At 38.5% G+C, this 21857-nt stretch overlaps 1 protein-coding gene across 2 annotated transcripts in view; it reads left to right on the plus strand.

Annotated features, from left to right (window-relative positions):
• Nucleotides 1-21857, plus strand: part of AGBL1 (AGBL carboxypeptidase 1) — a gene marked incomplete at its 5' end in the record, with an annotated part of 817668 nt that overhangs the window by 58733 nt on the left and 737078 nt on the right. For both annotated transcript variants that reach the window (XM_079127372.1, XM_079127371.1), the window contains 3 exons: nucleotides 13202-13265; nucleotides 15350-15496; nucleotides 19691-19822. In XM_079127372.1, the coding sequence (XP_078983498.1) occupies nucleotides 13202-13265; nucleotides 15350-15496; nucleotides 19691-19822 (343 nt within the window). The remainder of the gene's footprint in view (nucleotides 1-13201; nucleotides 13266-15349; nucleotides 15497-19690; nucleotides 19823-21857) is intronic.

Consider the following 21857-nt stretch of genomic DNA (forward strand, 5'->3'; position numbering starts at 1 on the left):
CTCTGAGGTGATTATAGTAAATAGGGCTCAGTGGCATATCTTAAAGTGGTGCTGATATTGGGATCAGCAGAGGTCACACATTGACTTAAAGTACAATTATCTGGATATTCACCTAACAGAGGGCTCTTAAGAAAAAGATGCTTACAAAGTAGTTCTTTATTTAAAAGAAGTGAGAACTATACCGGCAGATGGATAGGCATACAAACAATATGAAATCACAAGAAAATATACCACTCCAAGCAACCCAATGCTTCAACAAGAGAGTTCTTTGACAACACTGTGAAGGAAATGTCAGAGAAGGAATTTTGAAAGTTAATAGTTAAAATGTACTATGAGCTAAAAAAGATGTAAGGAATAAAATCAGAAAAAAAATACAGGAAGTGAAAGCACTTAATAGAGAGATTCTGAAAAAGAACCAAATGGAAATCTTTAAAATGAAAGAATCAATAAGTTAAATAAAAAATTCAATGGATATAATTAGTAGCTACTTTGAAAATCTATACTCTAACAAAAAGAAAATATCGAAGACATTGACAATTTTTTTTTATTGTAAACAAATGGGATACATGTTGTTTCTCTGTTTGTACATGGCATAAAGGCAAACCATTTGTGTAATCATAAATTTACATAGGGTAATGTTGTTTGATTCATTCTGTTTTTTTCCCTTTCCCCCACCCCTCCCACCTCTCCCACCCCTCTTTTCCCTCTATACAGTCCTTCCTTCCTTCATTCTTGCCACCCTCCCTAACCCTAACTCTAACCCTAACACTAACCCCTCCCTCCCCCCATTATGTGTCATCATCATCCACTTATTAGCGATATCATTCGTCCTTTGGTTTTTTGAGATTGGCTTATCTCACTTAGCATGATATTCTCCAATTTCATCCATTTGCCTGCAAATGCCATAATTTTATCATTCTTTATGGCTGAATAATATTCCATTTTTTTAGAGACATATGATCCTCCCAAACTGAACCAGGAGGACATACACAATTTAAACAGATCAATTTTAAGAACTGAAATAGAAGAAGCCATCAAAAGCCTACCAACCAAGAAAAGCCCAAGACCAGATGGATTCTCAACAGAATTCTACAAGACCTTTAAAGAAGAACTAATTCAAACACTCCTCAAAATATTCCTTGAAATAGAAGAGGAGGAAAACCTTCCAAACTCATTCTATGAAGCTGGTATCACTCTGATACCAAAGCCAGACAAAGACGCATCAAGAAAAGAAAATTTTACACCAATATCCTTGATGAACATAGATGCAAAAATCCAAAATTCTGGCAAAACATATACAAAAACATATTAAAAAGATAGTGCACCATGATCAAGTGGGGTTTATCCCAGGGATGTAAGCTTGGTTTGACATCTGGAAATCAATAAATGTGATTCATTACATCAATAGACTTAAAGTTAAGAATCATTTGATTATTTCAATAGATGCTGAGAAAGCATTTGATAAAATATAGTACCTCTTCATGCTTAAAACACTAGAAAAAATAGGAATAGTAGGAACATACCTCAACATTGTAAAGGCTATCTATGCTAAGCCCACGGCCAACATCATTATAAACAGAAAAACTGAAAACATTCCCTCTAAAAACTGGAACAAAGCAGAGATGCCCTCTTTCACTACTTGTATTCAACATTGTCCTTGAAACACTAGTCAGAGCAACTAGACAGACCAAAGAAATTAAAGTGATACAAGTAGAAAAAGAAGAACTCAAACTGTCACTATTTGCCAACGACATGATTCTATATTTAGAGGATCCAAAAAACTTCACTAGAAAACTTCTAGAACTAATAAATGAATTCAGCAAAGTAGCAGGATATAAAATCAATATGAATAAAGCTAATGCATTTCTATTCAAAAGTGAAGAATCCTCTGATAGAGAAATTCAGAAAACCACTCCATTCACAATAGCCTCAATAAAAAAAAAAAATTGGAAATCAATGTAACAAAATAGGTGAAAGACCTCTACAATGAAACTACAGAACACTAAAGAAAGACATTGACAAAAACCTTGGAAAATGGAAAGATCTTCCATGTTCTTGAATAGGCATAATTAATATTGTCAAATGGCCATACTACCAAAGGCACTATACAGATTCAATGCAATTCCAATTAAAATCCCAATAACATTTCTCATAGAAATAGAGAAAGCAATCATGAACTTCATCTGGAAGAATAAGAGACCTTGAATAGTCAAAAAAATCCTAAGCAGAAAAAGTGAAGTAGAAGGTATCACAATACCAGACCTTAAACTATACTGCAGAGCAATATTAACAAAAAAGGCATGGTATTGGCACCAAAATAGGCAGAATAATGGTACAGAATAGAAGACACACAGACAAAGCCACAAAAATATAGTTACCTCACACTAGACAAAGGAGCCAAGAACATACAATGGAGAAAAGACAGCCTGTTTAACAGATGGTGCTGGGAAAACTGGAAATCCATAAGCAGTAAAATGAAATTAAACCTCTATCTGTCGTCCTGTACAAAACTCAACTCAAAATGGATCAAGGACTTAGGAATTAGGCCAGAGATGATGAAGATTCGGGCCTACTTTGCACCAAATAGAAGACAAAGTAGGCCCGAATCTTCATCATGTTGGCTTAGGATCAGACTTCCTCAACAAGACTCCCAAAGAACAAGAAATCAAAGCAATAATCAATAAATGGGATGGATTCAAACTAAAAAGCTTTTTTCTCAGCAAAGGATACAATTAATAATGTGAAAAGAGAACCTACAGAGTGGGAAAAAAATCTTTTCCACACACCCTTCAGATAGAGCACTTGTGTCCAAAATTTATAAAGAATTTACAAAATTTTATACCAAAAATACAAAGAACCCAATCAATAAATGAGCCAAGGAACTGGACAGACACTTTACAGAAGAAGATATACAGATGATTAATAAACATATGAAAAAGTGTTCAAGATCTCTAGTAATTAGAGAAATGCAAATTAAAACAACTCTATGATTTCATCTTACTTCAATTAGAATGGCTATTATCAAGAACACAAACAATCATAGATGTTGGTGTGGATGTTTGGAAAAAGGCACACTTTTACGTTGCTGGTGGAGTTGCAAATTGGTGCAGCCTCTCTGGAAAGCAGTGTGGAGAATCCTCAGAAAACTTGGAATGGACCCACCTTTTGACTCAGTTATCCCACTCCTAGGTTTATACCCAAAGGACTTAAAATCAGCATACAGTAATGCAATCACATCAATGTTTATAGCAGCTCGGTTCACAATAGCTAGATTGTGGAACCAACCTAGATGCCCTTCAACAGATGGATAAAGAAATTGGTATATATACACAATGGAATATTATTCAGTCATAAAGAAGAATAATATTATGGCATTTGCAAATAAATGGATGACATTGGAGAATATCATGCTAAGTGAAATGAGCCAATCCCCAAAAAACCAAAGGCTGAATGTTTTCCCTGATAAGTGGATGGGGGGTTGGGGGCAGGGGAAGAATGGAGGAACTTTAGACTACATAGAGGGAAATGAGAGAGAGGAGGGAGCAGGGTTATGAAAAATGGTGGAATGAGAAAGACATCATTACCCTATGTACATGTCTGATTACACGAATGGTATGAATCTACATTATGCACAACTATAGAAATGAAAAGATGTACCCCATTTGTGTACAATGAATCAAAATGCAGTCTGTGAAAATTAAAAATGATTAAAAAAGGAATTCACTGAATTTTCTGTTCAATAAATATTCAAATTATAAAAAAGAAAATTCAATGGAAAGGTGGGTATGGTGGAGCACACATGTAATCCCAGTGGCTTGGGAGGCATAGGCAGGAGGATAGTGACTTTATGGCCAGCCTCAGCAACTTATTGAGGCCCTAAGCAACTCAGTGAGACCCTGTCTCTAAATATAATATAAAGGCCTGGGCATATGGCTCAGTGGTCAAGCATCCCTGGGTTCAATCCCTTGTACAAAAAAAAAAAAAAAAAAAAAATTCAATGCAAAATATCACCTATAGATTAGAGCACTTTTTTTTCAGGCCTCAAAGATGAAGTATATAATCTTGAAAATAAAGTTAGTCATAAAGAAAGGATGTCAAGAAACCATGAACCAAATATTCAAGAAATCTGAGATAACATTAAAAGGCCAAATTTAAGATTCATTCCAATTGATAAAGGCTCTGAAATACAAACTAAAAAAATGCACACTCTTTTCAATGAAATAATATCAGAAAGTTAAGAATGAGATGAAAATTTAAATACAAGAGGTATGTAGGACTCCAAATACAAAATCTCAATAGATCCACTCCAAGACACACTAGTATAAAAATGCCTAACATACAGAATAAGGATAACATTTTAAAAGCTTCAAGAGAAAATCAACTGGTTCTATTTTAAGGTAAACCAATCTGGATTTCTACTGATTTCTCAACCCAGACTGTAAAAGTTAGGAGGTCTTAGAATAATATATACAAAGCTGTGAAATAAAACGGATGCCAACCAAGAATACTATGCCCAGTGAAATTGAGCTTCAGAATTACAGATGAAATAAAAACCTTCCATCATAAACAAAAGTTAAAATAATTCATAACTAGAAAACCTGCACTACAAAACATATTTAATAAAATATTTCATGAAGACGAAATAAAAAACAAAAAACGAAAACCAGCATAAGCAGGAATTACACTCCAAGGATTGTCAATTAAAGGAGAATCAAGTCCAATTTAAACATTAGAAATAAATCCAAGTGGCAAGAAATAAAAATCTTCTATCAATAATAACATTTAAACTCTTCAATCAAAAGACATAGGTTGGCAGATTGGATTAAAAAACAAGATCCAACAATAGACTGTCTATAAGAGACTCACCTCACAGGCAGATATCCATAGATTGAAAGGTGCAGGATGGAAATTAAAAAAGCATACCATTCATTGGACTTGTAAACAAGCAGGTGTTGCTGTTCTCATGTCAGATAAAGTGGACTTCAAGCCAAGAATAGCCAAAGCATTCTTAGTGGGAAAAGTGAAGCAGGAGGCATCACCATACTGGATGGATCTCAAATTATACTACAGAGTTATAGTAAAAAATACTGCATGGTACTGCACCAAAATAGGCATGAAGACCAATGGAGTATAATAAAAGACACAGAGATAAGCCCACATAAATAACACTTATCTGGTACTAAACAGAGGTCAAAAACATAAGTTGGAGAATCTTTTTAACAAATGGTGCTGGGAAAACTGGAAATCCATGTGTAGTAGAATGAAATTTAACCCATCTCCCCTCCTCTCTCCCCCAACACCAAAGCCAATTAAAAGTGGATCAAAGATCTAGGAATTAGACCAGAAACCCTGCAACTGCTAGAAGAAAATGTAGTCTCCTACGTTTACTTAACAAGACTCCTAAACAAGACTTCCTTAACAAGACTCCAAAAGTGCAAGAAGTAAAATTAAAGAATCAGTAAGTGGGAAGGCATCAAATTATAAAGCTTCTTCACAGCAAAGGAAACAAAAGCATGAAGAAAGAGCCAACAGAAAAGGAGAAAATCTTTGCCACCTGCTTCTCAGATATGGCATTAACATCCGGGACACATGCAGAACTCAAAAAACACCACCAAAACAAAACAAAACAAAACAAAACAAAACCAACAACCCAATCAATAAATGGGCAAAGGAACTAAACAGACACTTCTCAAAAGAAGAAATACAAATAGTCAACAAATATATAAAAAAAAATGTTCAACATCTCTAGCAATTAGAGAAATGAAAATTAAAACTTCATTGAGGTTTCATCTCTCTTCAGTTTAGAATAGCAATTTTTGAGAATACATATAACCATAAATGTTGGTGAAAATGTGGGGGAAAAGGTACACTCACATATTTATGGTAGCACTGTAGATGAGTGCACTCAACTAAGCAGTGTGGCAATTCCTTAAAAACCAGGAATGGATTTACCATATCATGCATTTAAAATCAGCATACTGCAGTGATGCAGCCACATCGATGTTTATAGCAGCACAACTCACAATAGTCAATCTATGGAGTCAATATAGGTGCCCTTCAAAAGATAAACTGAGAAATAAAATGTGGTGTATATACACAATGGAGTATTACTGAGCCATAAAGAAGAATGACATTGTGATATTCACTTGTAAATGGATGGAACTGGAGACTGTCATGCTAAGTGACATAAGCCAATTTCAAAATGTTAATGTTTGAATGTTTTCTCTAATATACAGAAGCTAATCCAATATAAGGGGGGAGGAATAAAAAACAACAATAGATGAAAGATCAGTGGAAGAGATAAAGATGAATGAAGGGAAGTGAGGCAGAATGGGATAGAGAAAGACAGTGGAATGAATCTGACCTAAATTTTCTATGTACATACATGAATATACTACAGTGACTCTCACTGTCACATACATCCAGAAGATGTAGTGATTAAAAAAAAAACTATAAGTAAATAGCAGGAAGATCAGTAGAGTAGAGCAAAGGGAACAGAGGAGGACAGGAGGGAAGGGGAAAGTTTAGGGACTGAATTAGAACAAAATAGATTTCATGCCTTTATAATTATGTAAAAATGAATCCTAGTGTTACCTATAACTAAAGTAAAAACCAATAAAAAAAGAAAGTGTATCCTTTGTATATTCACAAGACTGGGGCCCTAATTAGAATAAGCTATTCCATGCATGTATAAGTTCATCAAAATGGACTCTACTGTCATGTATAGCTAAAAGGAACCAATTTTTAAAAAAAGTACATTCTTTTAAACACTTTCTTTCCCACGCTTTGCTCTCTTCCTCTTTCCCTCTGCCTCCACTCCCTGATCCCAGTTCAGCCTCACCGACTTTTGTTAAGTCCTTCAATTTTGCCATGCTTCCACCAGTCTCAGGACTTTGTTACACTGCCCTCCTTTTGCCACGAGCATCTTCCCTTCTCATCTTCTGCTAGTTGACTTTTGCTTATTCTTCAGCTCTTAGCTTGTGACTTCTGAGGAGAACTCTTTTTGTGATTCATGTCGAATAACTCCATTTTATGTTTTCATAGCACAATAAACCCGGGCACTTATCCCCACTTGCAATTTTGCACACATTCGGGTGGCTGTGAATAAAATCTATTTCCCCTTCCACCTAGAAGCTCTATGTAAACGGGGATTGTGTGTGTTTGTGTGACTCATGGTAGCCCAGCAGAGTGTCTGTCGCATAGTTAATGCTCACTAAATACCTGCCAAATAAAAACTGGACTACATTCTGTCTTTACTCTAAACATGCTGAACCATGAGCGCCCTTTTCAGCTAAGAAGAGGGCTGTGGATATCCTTAAGGATTAAAATACCTAAAACATGGTGGGGATGTTTGTCAAATTTCAGAGCCAGACAACAAGGAGTAAGATCCTAACGAGATCATTCATTTTCCAGGTGCCACCTAAGACATTTAAGTCAGAAAACATTATATATTATTTGTTTTATTTTAAAACATGTTGTTATAAAATCACATTACCCATCAACCAGTTTCTGAAAATATGGCAAGCTTATTTTTGTCCCCACATTTTCCAACCCAACCCCATAATATTGAAACAAATGACATTCCATATTATTCTTAGATATTAAAACACCTCTGCCTCATGAATTCATTTCAACCTTGACAGGGAATTTTTTTCTTCTACCTAAACTAAATTTCTAATCATGTCATTACAGCTTGTTTCCCCTTGTGTAAAGACAGAGAACGGTTGGTCACCGTTTTTGGTATTATAACCATTTCCAGTAATTGAAGTTTGTGATTAGTGCTCCCTTCAGTCATTCATTACTAACTCCAAATTTAATAATGTCTTTTATTTAACCAATGGACCATCTCTAGTGAGTGTTCAGACTGCATGACTGGAAGAACAAATTTATCTTTGGCAATATGGTTTTCTTGGGCTATGAACTGTGTCCTGTGCTCTTGGCTCATGAGTTTGGAAAGGATTCTGTCTTATTCTTTAGAGACAAGAATTAGAAATTCATGGGCTTATTCTTTTAATATGTGGGAACAGAGTATCAGAGTATAAGCATCCTATTTCTGGGGTATCTGTAGTGCTGCTGAAAGTGGGATGGGAGTGGATGACCTTTGTCCAGGCCATGACAATTGGGTAAAATTGGGGCTAAATTTGTGGAGAAAATTGAGGGGAGGGGCACAGCATGCTTCTTTTCCCTCCACTTTCAGATTACAGTGACATTGATTGTCCCTATGTACCCACACAGTGCCTGGCACATTGTAGGCATTTATTTGCTTGATAAGTTGCTAGACTGACAGAAAGATTGAGCTGGGCACCTTGTAAAACTTCTGCCACAATGTTCTCACTGGGACATACTTTAAGGTAAATCCTGGCATCAAGAGCAGGGTAGCAAGGCTCTGGCAGACTGCATTTATGTTTCCATTTTGTCCCATCTGTTTCCACTCCTCCCTACCTGGTCTCATCCCACCCCATCCCATTGGCCACCCTATGCCATTCCAACCCATTCCATCCATCTCATCCCATTCCATAGTTTCCTGAATGCCTACACTGTGCATGGCCCTGTGCTAGGTTCTGGGGATATCAGGAGAATTGAATCAAAATTCTTGCTCTATGGGAAGAGCGTATGGTCTAAAGGGAGCATGGAAAATTTAAAATGGCGGCAAAGTTTTTTTCAACTCCCCAACTGAGGGAAGGAGTCTAGTTCTCCTCTACTTACATCTGAGATGGCATCAGTGACTCAATTCACCTATAGAATACAGCAGGAGTGACATTTAGTCTTTTGAGGAAAAGTCAAATGAAGTCTTGCAACTTCTACCCAGTTCTCTTAGAACTGGGGGAAGTCAGCAGCCACATAAGAAGTTCAAGTACCGTAAGACTGTTCTGCTGAAAGGACACGTGGGCATACTGGTCAGCAGACCAAGGTGAGCCCAGTCCTCCAGCTACCCTTACCACAGGACAAGATATGTGAACCTCCAGACCAGTGCACCTGCCAGCTGAGTGGACCCTGAGACCTCCGTCAACACCAGGAAAACAGAAGACAAGCCTTATGCATTCCCTACCCATAAAATCAAGAGATAAAATAAAAAGACTTTGTTTTAAACCATTCCATTTTAGGGTAGTTTTTTACCTCATAATGGACAACCAGAACAGGGAAGTAGGAAAAAACAAAACAAAACAGGATCTAGTAAGCATTCTTAGAAATGTATGTACAAGTGTTAGGGTTAGAGTTAGGGTTAGGGAGGGGGGCAAGAATGGAGGAAGGAAGGACTGTATAGAGGGAAAAGAGGGGTGGGAGGGGTGGGAGGGGTGGGGGAAGGGAAAAAATAACAATGAATCAAACAACAATACCCTATGTAAATTTATGATTACACAAATGGTATGCCTTTACGCCATGTACAAACAGAGAAACAACATGTATCCCATTTGTTTACAATAAAAAAAAGAAAAAAAAAAGAAAAGTATGTACAATGTGTTTTTGGAAATAAGCATACAGAAAATAATTCTATTCTTGGAGGGAACAAAGCATTGTCTCACTCGAGGGCATACCCATCATGTCATAGTCTTTGTGAATGACACCCCCTGGAGTTGGGCAATATCCAGTGTGTGCTGACTTATGTGGCAATTGTGGGTAATGGGTGCCTGAAAGGCAGGTTAGCTGGAAAAATTTTACAGAGAGGGAACTGGAACCGGGAATTGAAATGTGCTTTGAAAAGGGAGGGGAAATTATACTCAGACAGTGGCATCAGGAAGAGCAAAATCTCAAAGGTACGGGTATTCATGATGCACTTGGGCATAGTCACTGGTCCCGTGTAGTTGGCATGTTCGGTACTGGGGCAGGGAGAGAGGCTGGAGAGGAGCCTCCCTGGCCGAGTGCTGTGAAGGGCTGTATTTTCATATCACGACGAAGAGTCAGGAGGAAGAAGGCGACAGGGAGATTTAAAGGCAAGGGAGCGACAAATTTGAAAGAGTATATAAGAAAATTGCAATTCAAAACCCCACAGTGTGTGAAAGACACTGTTTGTTCTTTCAACTGCCTGCTTCTCCCTGAAAGCTTGGCAGATCCATTTTTTATAGGAAAGTCTTAAACAACAGGGGATTACTCAATGATTCATTTCAAAGGATCATTAAAGGAAAATCGAGGCACATCACATCCTGCCTTCTTTAATTGCTCATTTATTATTACTATGGGTGAGATAACGGCTTTGTGTTATTCTTCTAAATAGTGTAAAATATTTATTGGTAAATATAGCAGTGCATAAATTAATGTCAGTTGAGATTTTGTGGGGTATTTTTTTTCTCCACTGATAGCCATAATTTTTACTTAAAGAAAAACAATACTGTGCTGATGCATTCTGTCTCAGAGCTGAGTGAGAGCATTATGAACTCAACATCTGTATAGAGATACTATCTCTTCATTTCTTTGGGAAGCCAGGATTCTCTTGCAGGACTGACCCTATGGTTCGTTTGCAAAGTCAATTTCTTTTTTATTAAGACTGTAGTGCTTAGGAAGAGGGCATGTGGAGGTGTACAATTTTCTTTTTTTATCGGTCACAACTGAATTCAGTAACAAACGACCCAATAAAAGTGGCTTTTAAACTGAAGGTATTAGCCGGATGCAGTGGCACATGCCTGTAATCCCAGTTACTCAGGAGACTGAAGCAGGAGGATTGCAAGTTCCAGCCTGGCCTGGGCAAGACCCTGTCTCAAAATAAAAAGTAAAGGGTTGATGATGTAGCTCAGTGGGAAAGCACCTCGTGTTCAATCCCCAGTGTGTGTGTTGGGGCGGTGGGAGTGGCCACAGGAAGGTAGTTCCATAGAATACTATGATATGATGACTTGACAGTGTCACCCAGGACCCAAGTGACAGCAACACTGTCTAAGACCAGGAAAGTTGTGTGTCTTTGTGTGTGAGTGTGTGTGCACTCTCCTTTTTTTAATCCTACAGAAAAATCATTTTCAGAACCCCCCCAGCAAACTTCCACTCAGGTTATCTTTTCCTGATCTCAGCTCATATCTACCTCTTAACCAATCACAAAAGAAAAAGGCTTAGATGAGCTGGCCCATGGCCCATTCCCTGGGCAGGGGAGAGGGACCTGCATCCTCCATCACCACGCTAGCTTTGAATTGAGTGGGAAGCCACTACAGAGGAATGGTTGTGTGTGCAGCCTATATTGTTGGTCACTGGTCAACTGCACTTAGGGTGCTGGTGTAATACATACTGTATAGCCAGCTTTATATCCCTGCTGGCAGACACAGCAGCAGCATAGAAGACAATGCTGTTCTCAGGGAGTATTAGTGGGCATTGTAATAAAGCAGGCAATTCCTTAGCTGGAGAAATTAATTCAATAAAATATACAGATTTTCAATTATACCTTAGGAGATGGAAATACTGAGATGAATAAGATCTAGTTCTTGCCCACAAGGAATTCACAATTCTCTTCATCATCTGCGTTATTCAATTCAGTCATACTGGATGCAGATCTGTCCCCCAGTGTTGCCATGCTCTGTCATGCTTCCCTCTGAACTCAAAGGGGTACAGAATTGCAGGAACGTTCCCCCCTCTTCTTTCTATTGGTTTCTCAGATTCATTACTCATGGGCCTGGCTGGGTTAAATGTTCCTCCTCAGGATTCTCTAGCATTAACGTTTACCTCTGCCACAGGTCTTTGTTTCCCTGGTTCTACCTGTCTGTCAGCTGCTTACCTCAGCCAGACTGGGAGCCTCATAGTGGCAGATTGTCTTTTGATCAATTTGTTTCCTCGCCGTCTAGCTTGGTGACTGGAACACGGATGATTTCCAATGGATGTTTGTGGGATGAATGCATGAATAATTGAATGAAAGGAAATGAAATCTGGATCCTTCATTCCCCTTCAATCAGTTTGCAACGTACTAGTTTTTCTCTTTCCCTTTTCTCTTTATCTCACCTCCCCATTTTCTCTCTTATTTTACTTTTCTTTGCTTTTTACTTTTCATTCACAACTCTGCATTTTAAAATTTATACAATGTTTGCCCAGTCTTGCAAAAGGCTCTCATCTCTCTCCCTCTTCACAGAAAGATGGAGTGTGCTGGGGATTGATCCATAAATGTCAGTGCTGGCCAGGGAAACCATTCCAGGAACGCTGTTTTCTACTGTGAGCCATCTGCATGTCCACTTTCAAAGGCTAGAGTCCTACAATATCCCCAGAATGACAGATCAGTTTCTGTGCTGCTTGTTGGTTCCTATTTCCAGTTTTTGGTTGATAAAGGAGGAGAAGACACCAACATTGTGTTACATGTACATATGGCAGTTGGGGGAGGGCAACATGGACTTGAGAATTACAGAATAACACCTTCTGTTGGTATTTACTGCATCTGTGATGAGAGGCATTAGCATAGCATATGCTGAGATTGTCCCCTTAGGTCAAAGATCCCAGTGCAGATGTCACAGTACACCCAAATCTTCTTCTGTGTGAGTATATATATCAAGTGCCTGAGAATCACCAGAGGCCTCATTCCACCTAGAGTGGGAGTTAGTGAGCTCAGTTTTTTGATGTTTTGTCCATCAGGAATTTTTTTATGGTGAAAAGATGAATAGACTGATTTTGGAAACCTGTACTAGGTTTTACCTCTGAATCCACTACATAAATTACTCAGGGGACTCAGCAAGTTCTCCTACCCTCTGAACTCAGGGTTTTCTTCTATGACACAAGGGGTAGGTGTCAAGAATTGTTAGGATCCCTTAGAGGATTACCATACTATGATTTGGTACTACCCCAGGTTTCTGTTGAGAAAAGAAATATCCATCCATATCTAGCAAGGAAGTATTTGCATCAGAACATTTTGGCGGGTTTCTCTTTTTTCCCCTGTGCCCTGAGTTTAAAAACAATCGAAGTGCACATAATAACAGATCTGTGCTACCTTGGCCTACAAAGCTCCTTTCCCTTGCTGACTCTATGATGACATTAATATTTATTCTTTTGTGTACCTTGCTGATGCTACTACAAGACAAGTTCCTCCAAAGGGGTCCTGAAGACTCAATGTGGAGGCCTAGCTCCTGAAACCCTCATCTCAGTGAGCCTACTTATTCTTATTACTTAAAGAGAGCCCCTTGTCCATCTTTTCACAATAAGGTGACTTTCTCAGTGGAAGAAAGCATAACCCTGCTTTCCTGACCATGCCACCTCCTTACTCTTGCATTCCTTATAGAGATGACTCTCTGTGTTCTCATTGTAGAGCTCCTCTGACAAGGCATCCATCCTGACCATCCTCCAGGTCCTTGGAGATCTTCTTTCTGTTGGTGAGTATGCTACCCTCTCATCTAATCATATGATGGACATGCTGATGCAGTCTTTCCAGTCATCCGTGTGGCTGAGGGGTTGAAGTAGCTCATTTCCTCTGAGATAAAGAGTCATCATCCCATGTTTTCTCCTTGGAATAAATTGGGCTGATTGTACTTGGGTTCTACACTCTTTACACTTACCTTACCTTAGGAAGAAATTAGACATTAAATGGCTATTCTGTGATTTCTCATGAGGCTAAGAACCTTGTGGGGACTGTGTCCAACTCTTCTCTGGCAGGGTTACACCTCAGTTGTTCTGTCCCTTTCCTCCCTTTTCTACCTTCCATTGTGGGTCATTTGGAAAGCCAGGTATTGGTGGCTCCCTTACATATATCAAAGTGGAGATAGGAATGTGGGGTAGGAGCTGGACTTTGAAGTTTGGTAAGCCATTTTAGTTTTCAGAAAAGATGACAGAATTGAGTACTTTGGAATCAACTGAGTTAACTGGAGCATACCTCTATTGGCCAAAGTTTCCACCAAGGTCCTTGGGCATTCAGTTCAAATTCAAATTCAATCAAATTCACTCAATTTGCATTTCTGCATAAGCTAGCTTATAACATCAGAAAGAAATACTGCCACAAACAGGTGATACCAAGAATGAATGACATAACAAAGCTAGAGTCTCAAGGGTTCCATCATACATGATCTTTTCATGGGCCATGCTAGTCTTCATTGGTACAACATTTCCCTTCAGTGTTTTGAGTGAGTTTCCCTCTGTAGATAAAGTCACTCCTCTACTGGAATAATGCTATGTTCAATTTACCAGCGGTGTCTGAAACTCTTAGGATGAAACCTTGGTGTTCTTCCTCTGGTGCAGGTGGTGGTTACTCTCTCCTTTCTTTTCTTTCCCTTCCCTCCCAGCTTCTTCCTCCCCTCCCTCCTCCTATCCTTTCTTTCCCTCTCCTCCCTGCCACATTATATATTTTTTTTCCTTGTAGATGTTGCTGCTTTTCATTAGGATGAAAACCCAGGGGATCTTTTTTGATAAGGTCTCATCTTGCTGGCCACTTTCATTGCATCAACCAAGCCCAGTGCATGTTGATCTAAGAGAATCACAGAGTACACTTTCCAAGTTGCAATGTAATCAATGCTTTTGAGTTTGCCTTTTGGTGGGTTGGGGGAGTTGACTGCTGAAAACTTCTTAGATAGAAATACCAATACTTCATTTTTGCTTCAGACTCTTTAAAATTCCCTAGATAGGATGATTGGGCATTTATTTCTAATGTAGTTAAATTGTGTGTCACTGTGATGAAAATACTCTACAAGAATAACTCAGAGGAGGAAGAGTTTATTTGGGGCTAATGGTTTCAGAGGTCTCAATCCATATAAAGCTGACTCCATCACTCTGGGTCCAAAGTAAGGCGGCACATCATGGGGGAAGGGCATGATGGAGGGAATCTGCTCCCTTCATGGCAGCAAGGAAGAAGAGAGGGAGAAAGGGGCTCAGGGATGAACAACCCCTCCAGGGCATGTCCCCAGTGACATACCTCCTCCAACTATGGCCCACAGGCCTACAGTTAGCACCTAGTCAGTCTATCCTACCTTGGACTGATTAGGACATATCTCCCATAATACAATTATTTTACCTCTGAATATTCCTGCATTTAACAGGAGCTTTTGGGGGATGTTTTTCAAACAGTATTAGAAAATCGCTAAACCATCAATAAAATTATTCTAGATGAAATATCTTCCCAACCCTTGATACTAATGATTCAAATCTACAGCACAAGCATAGGATGATAAGTAAGCCTGCATGCCTATTTATATACATGTCCATACATTTGCACACACATCACTGATGATTAAACAGGCTCTGGGAAACTGAATTCTAGGCTCCATTTATTGTCCACTATTGTCCCCTTTCACACCTTCCTCCCCTGATAGCATAATTTCAACACATGGTACTCTAAGAATTACACAGGTTTGGTTTCTGGGGTGAGATAAACCAACTTTTGTTCTGTTCTAGCTGTTAAGTCTGAGGACTGCTCTAAGAAAATGAGGGTTGTCATTGGTGGCTTATTTTTCTTCTGGTTTCCTCCCAGGTACAGACAGGAGGATTCACTACATGATCAGCAAAGGTGGTAGTGAAGCCCTTCTGCAGACTCTGGTGGACACTGCAAGGACAGCTTCTCCTGACTATGACATTCTCCTGCCTCTCTTCAGACTGCTGGCCAAAGTTGGTTTACGAGGTACCTATACTCCAAGACCCAAAACTGAGAAGGCACTTCTGGAGTTGTTGCCATGAGTGTAATTTAGGAAGTGTTTGTGGGGAAACAGCAGAGAGGTCTCAGACCCATTGGTGGTGATGGCCTGGCCAGCTCCACAGGGAAGGCGATTTTTTTTAACCTAGATGTTCATTAATTCACAGCCTGTGCTTAGGAGAGGCCACAGCAAGCTTGGACCTGGACTAGATAGGGTTTGGATCATATGGAGGAAAAGAGATGAGTCACTTCAACGTAGTTTTTAATCATTTGAAAAAGTAAATAAAGCATTCTAACAAATTGCAACTTATATGAAAGTCCATTATGTGTGTTATTAGTCTCCTAGAGTTTCTGCAATAAATTACCACAAACCGGGTGACATAATGCAGCAGAATTGTATTTTATCATAATTCTAGAGGCCATAAATTCTAAATCAAGATATTGACAGGGTTGGATCCTCTTGGAGGCCCTGAGGGAGAACATGTTCTCGGCTTCCCCCCAGCTTCTGTGGTTGCCAGAATCTTGCAGTGTTTCTTGGCTTGTAGATGCGTCACTCCAGTCTTTGCCTCCATCTTCACGTGGCATTCTCCGTGTGCCCTCTCCTTTTCATATAGGGACATCAGTAGTTAGACTTAAGGCCCATTCTATTCTATGGACCTCATCTGAAATCTACAAAAATCCTAACTAAATTTACAAAGACTCTAATTCCAAATAAAAGGTTTAGGGTAGATGTGAATATTTGGATGAGACTATTCATTCAACCCAGTATAAAAGTTACATGGAAGTAGAAAATCTCTAGTTTAGAGGAAGTAGAGCCCCAGAGTGCTTTCTACTTATGCTCCATGGTCATTTCTCTTCTCCCATGGAAGATTCCAGAAACCTGGACTTTCTTGAAAACCCAGGTGTTCAGAAATCAGACAAACATTTCAAACTACTCATGACAGTTAAGTCTAAATTGTGCATTGAGTTTCACACAGATCACAATTGAGAAGCTCAGACCCTCTGCAAAGCAGACATATGGTATCCACAGCTATTAGCTATAGGTGAGGGCTCTGGGACACCCTTTTCCTTCAATATTTGGGTCTCTATTTAGAGTCTGTTCAATGTTCCACTGATAAGGACTAAGAAATGAGAATCAGGTGACATCTGTTTGAGCATGCTTAAGAAAAAGCAAATAAAATGCACTTGGTGAATATTCAATAGTTAGTTACTACATTCTCTCAGGGCCAGGTGCTGTTCTAGGCACTGGGGAAACCAGAGTGACCAAGGCAGTCAAGGAACCTACTCTCACACAGCTTCCATTCCAAGTGGGGCAGGCCAGCAAGTCAACAAATAATTAACAGGATGGTAGCAGACTGTGATGAATGCCTTAAGGAAAAGAAGGAGTGATGCTACTCTAAGATGGCATGGTCAGGGAGAGCTGACATTTGAGCTGAAACTTGAAGAACGAGAGGAAGTCAGCAAAGCTGAGTGGGCCAAGAGAACTCTAGGAAAAGAATGTAGAGACCTGATATACAGCCCGGTCATAAACAGTATAAGCTGGGAAGTCAGGTCTGGGTTTCAGGTCTGGGTTTCAATTCTGGCCCTGACACTTTCTAGCTGGGTGATCTTGGGCAATTTGCTTATGCTTTCTGAACCATTGTGTCCTTTTGTATAAAATGGAAGTATAGCATTCAATTCTAGAGTTGATATGAAGATTGAATGAGGTATTATATATGACATGCTTAGCATGTGGAGCCTGGGGCCTGAAACAAGAGTCATATAGATTTCATAGGAGAAAAAGAGATGAGAGATTCACCAGGACAGTGATTTCCTACTTATTGATCTTGAAATGCCTTTGTAATAATTATGCCACTGCAGTCTCTGCCATCAAGGGTTGCAGTCCTTGACATTGATGCTCAAGTTGCTGTGGGCAGGCCTGAACAGAAAAGAAATGCATTTGGTTGCTTACGAGCAGAGCAGCATAGATAGTTCTTTTCTGATGGAGGGAATGGGTCTTGTAAGTTTAGTTATAATCTCTGCTGGCGTCTTTTGGCCCAGAGTTAAAATTGGTAAGACTAGGTTGAGGGTATTGTCTCTGTTTTACTCATTTCCACCTACAAAATTTTTTTTAATTTTTTTTTTTTTGGTACCAGGGATTGAGCACAGTTGTACTTAACCACCACTAAGTCACATTCCCAATATTTTATTTTTTATTTTGAGACAGGGTCTCACTAAGTTGCTTAAGTCCTCACTAAATTGCTGAGGCTGGCTTTGAACCTGTGATCCTTCTACCTCAGCCTCCCAAGCCCTTGGGATTACAGGTGTGTGCCACCACACCCAGCTGTGAAGGATTTTTTAAAGTAAAATTTATTGGGTGTATTTGAGGTTTATGGCATGATATATATATATATATATATATATATATATATGCACACATATATACATATACATATATATGATATGTATATGATATGTATATATATGATATGTATATATCTATGTATGTAGTAAGATCATGATTATAGTGAAGTAGATTAACATGTCTATCATCTCACATAGTTACTTTTTTGTGACAATAGCATTAAAATCTACTTATTTAACAGAAAGTCTCTGATACAGTGTGATTTTGTTAACTTTGGTCCTCGTGTTATACATTAGATCTCTGAACCTGTTCATCCTACACATTTTTTTTAATCATGTCACTTGCCCCCTATTTCCCCCACTGGTGGTGAATGCTATTTCATTCTCTATCTCTGTATATTCGTGTTACCACATCAGCTTGCAAGGATGGTTATTACCAAAAAGAGAAGTGATAACAAATGTTGGTGAAGATGGAAGAAAAGAGAATCCTGCACATGGTTAGTGGGAATTTAGATTGGTACGGTCACTGTGAACATCCCTAAAGGAATTAAATATAGAACCATATGACCCAGCAATCCTCCTCTGGGCATACATCTCAAGGAGGTGAAATCACCAATTTGTGAAGGTATCTGCATTCCCATGTTCATTGTAGCATTATTCACAAGAGCTGAGATGTGGAAATAACCTAAGTGTTCAGCAATGAACGAATGGATACACAAAATGTAGCACATATGCACAATGGAATATTATTCAACCTTACAAAGAATGGAATCCTATCATTCATTTACACAACATGGATGGACTTAGAGGATATTAGGTTAAATGAAATAAGCCAAACACAGAAAGGAAACTATTGCAATGAATCTGATAGGGATACATTTCTGAAAAACAAACAAATAAAACCAAGCAAACAAAAAACAACAAACCAGGATGATTTGGGCATCATACTTTTGACAGTATACAAATAAATGTGACTAGATTCACAGTCACATGGTATCAGGTGGAAGAAAGGAACATAGAATAAAAGGTGCTTTCTCTTACTTTTAAAGCTTATCTTTTAATTAAGAAGATAGTAATAACTTACCTGCAACATTAGACATCAGGTTATTTGGAGAAACCATTTAGAGATGTTTGATGGGAAATTTTTATTTTCTTAAAATATGTTTTGACTTTTCATTATGAAAATTTTGTCACATAGAAAAATGACCTCTTACCAGCCTACAACTACGATCTCATCATTATTAATATTTTGCCATATTTCCTACACCCATTTATTTGAAATAGTTTAAGGAAAGTGATCCAAAGTTCTTTTGAGTTATTTGAAAAGAGATATTTTACTGCATACCCACAAGATCATTATTACACATTTAATAAATCAATGATACATACATAATGTATAATTATTCCAATTTCTCCAAATATTTCCAATTCTTTCATACAGACATTCAAAGCAGGATCTAGTCAAAATTCACTCATTGCATTTGAGTGTTGTTTTACTAAGTATTCTTAACTCTAGAATTGTCTTAAAGGGAGAAATTGATGCTCAATTGAACTGGGGTTCATGTTTGAAGACAACCAGAAACATCTTCAGGTGTAAGGGCTTGAAAATCATACAACCCCCCAACACGTCATGTAAATATGTGTACCCAGAATTAACTCTTTGATTCATTTGGTTCCAATGGGGACATTTTGCAGAAGTTTTTAAACTAGATCTGAAAAGTGTCTTTGACTATGATTATCTTCCTCTTTCCACCATCCTTCCTTTCTCTGCCCTACACATTGTACAATTTTCAGAATCAGTGTGAAATGCAACTAAAAGAGATTGATTTGTGTTCCTAGATAAAAAGTTTGGACAGAAGGCACTGGAATTGGAAGCACTTGATGTGACATTGATTTTGACCAGGAAGAACCTGTCCCATAGCCACAACCTCCTGCACTGTCTCTGGGTTCTGCGTGTGTTCGCTTCCAGTGGTAAGTGACTCTGCTCTGGACCTATAGGATTGCTTTCAGAGCTCTGCTGGGATACCTGGGAACCATGTGGGGGTCTAGTGAGGAGGTGGGGAATATATTTTATCCCAACCAGATAAATAAAGGAGCCAGGTGATTCAAAGGCTGTGGAGGAGAGAAGTTATTTCTTCATCTCCTCCTTAGCCAGGTACAAATATTCCTGGAGATAGCCTTTTATATTGGTTTTCCTTGAGAGTCACACATTTATTATAACATTCTAGAATTCTCTATGGTAGGAGAAAGGCAGAATTTCTTCAGTTTTTATCATATCCAAGACACATGACAGGTGTTACTTCTGCCAAGAATGACCTTCACACCACAAATCTCCTTACTGAATTCTTGAAGCTACTCATTGATTACTGGTTTCTGTTTGTTTTTATCTCATGATCTTTCTCACAAAGTGGATAGATCCAGGCATGTGAGCTGATACTTATTTGTCATCTTCTGATTTGGATTATTTCTAATTATTATAACCATCCTGTACTTAGACCCATAATTTTATATCTAAGAAAAAAATAAGAAGTTTGGAAGAGTGCAATAATTGCTTGAATTCATACAGATAATAAGTCATGAGGGCTGAATTTCTAACTCCAAAACTCATGTTGATTCTACTCCATATGGACACATTTTTATTAATAGATTAGATGATATGCCTCCTATTTCATGTATAATGAGTGCAGACTTCCATTTCTCCTTCCTGAGCTCCCTTCCTGTAGAATGAAAGTGACAATTATTTAAATGTAATACACTCTGTAAGGGAAAGAATGTGGGGCTCAAAGCCAGAAGGACCTGAATTTGACTCTGATTCTATTTCTTATGAGTAATGTAACATGGGTACTTAACCTGGTTAACCTTGGTTTCTTCCTTTGTAAAATTGTAGCGGCAATAATTATTAGTATTAATCTGCTAGGTCTGCTACAGCAAAATACCCACAGTGTACATTGCTTAAACAACAGAAATTAACTTTTTCCTAGAGTGGAAGGCTGGAAGTCTTAGATCATGATGTTGCAGGCTTGGTTTCTTCTGAGGCCTCTCTCCTAAGTCTAATGACAATGACTGCTTTCTCCCTGTGTCTTTGAATGGCCTTTTCTCTGTGCTTGGGCATCCTTGGTATCTTGTTACCTGTTAAATTTTTCTCTACTTATAAGGACACAGTCAGATTAGATTATGGCCTGCCCTGATGACCTCTCAGGTAATGGGGAATTAGGGGTTCAACACATGAATGTTGGGGAACACATTTCAGCCCATAGCAGAGCTCACAGATTTGGTAAAAGGAATAAATAATACTCATGGAATGATGTTATATAATGGCGGGGGTGAGAGAAGAATGGAGAAACTTTCGATTACATAGAGGGAAATGAGAGGCAGGTGGGGTATAAAAAATGGTGGAATGAGACAGACATCACTACCCTATGTACATGTACGATTACACGAATGGTATGAATCTACATTGTGTACAACCATAGAAATGAAATTATGTACCCCATTTGTGTACAGTGAATCAAAATGCAGTCTGAAAAAACAAAAAAAATTAAAAAAATAATACTCATGGGTATAACTGTCACAGCAGATGCACAAGTGTTAGATTCTCTTTCCTGTTCTATTTTTTTCTCTAATCTTTTGAAATAATAGGAGTACACGTGAAGGGAGTAAATAATAAATAGTACTTTTTCTAGCAATCCAAAGAACTATAAAATAATTTTCATTGGTGAATTCTGTTAATAAGGATTGAAGATTTATAAGGAGAAAGTCCTTCTGGAGAATAATCAGGTTCTTGACTTCTTGTTTATAGACAGATGTATCCTCACCCATTGAATACATATTGACTAGAAAATCAGAGAACATTTGGGAGAAGCTGAATGGATATGCTCAAACCCACATCTAATAAAGGGAAAGAGGAGCTGTGGCTCTGTTTAAAGGAAAACTCTCATTACTGAGTAGCCAAAAGGCATGCCAGCCCCTTTTGGAGCTTGCCAGCAGCACAAGATTTGAAGAATCT

The sequence above is a fragment of the Sciurus vulgaris genome, assembly GCF_902686455.1.
Source record: "Sciurus vulgaris genome assembly, chromosome: 2".
Taxonomy (NCBI): Eukaryota; Metazoa; Chordata; class Mammalia; order Rodentia; family Sciuridae; genus Sciurus; species Sciurus vulgaris.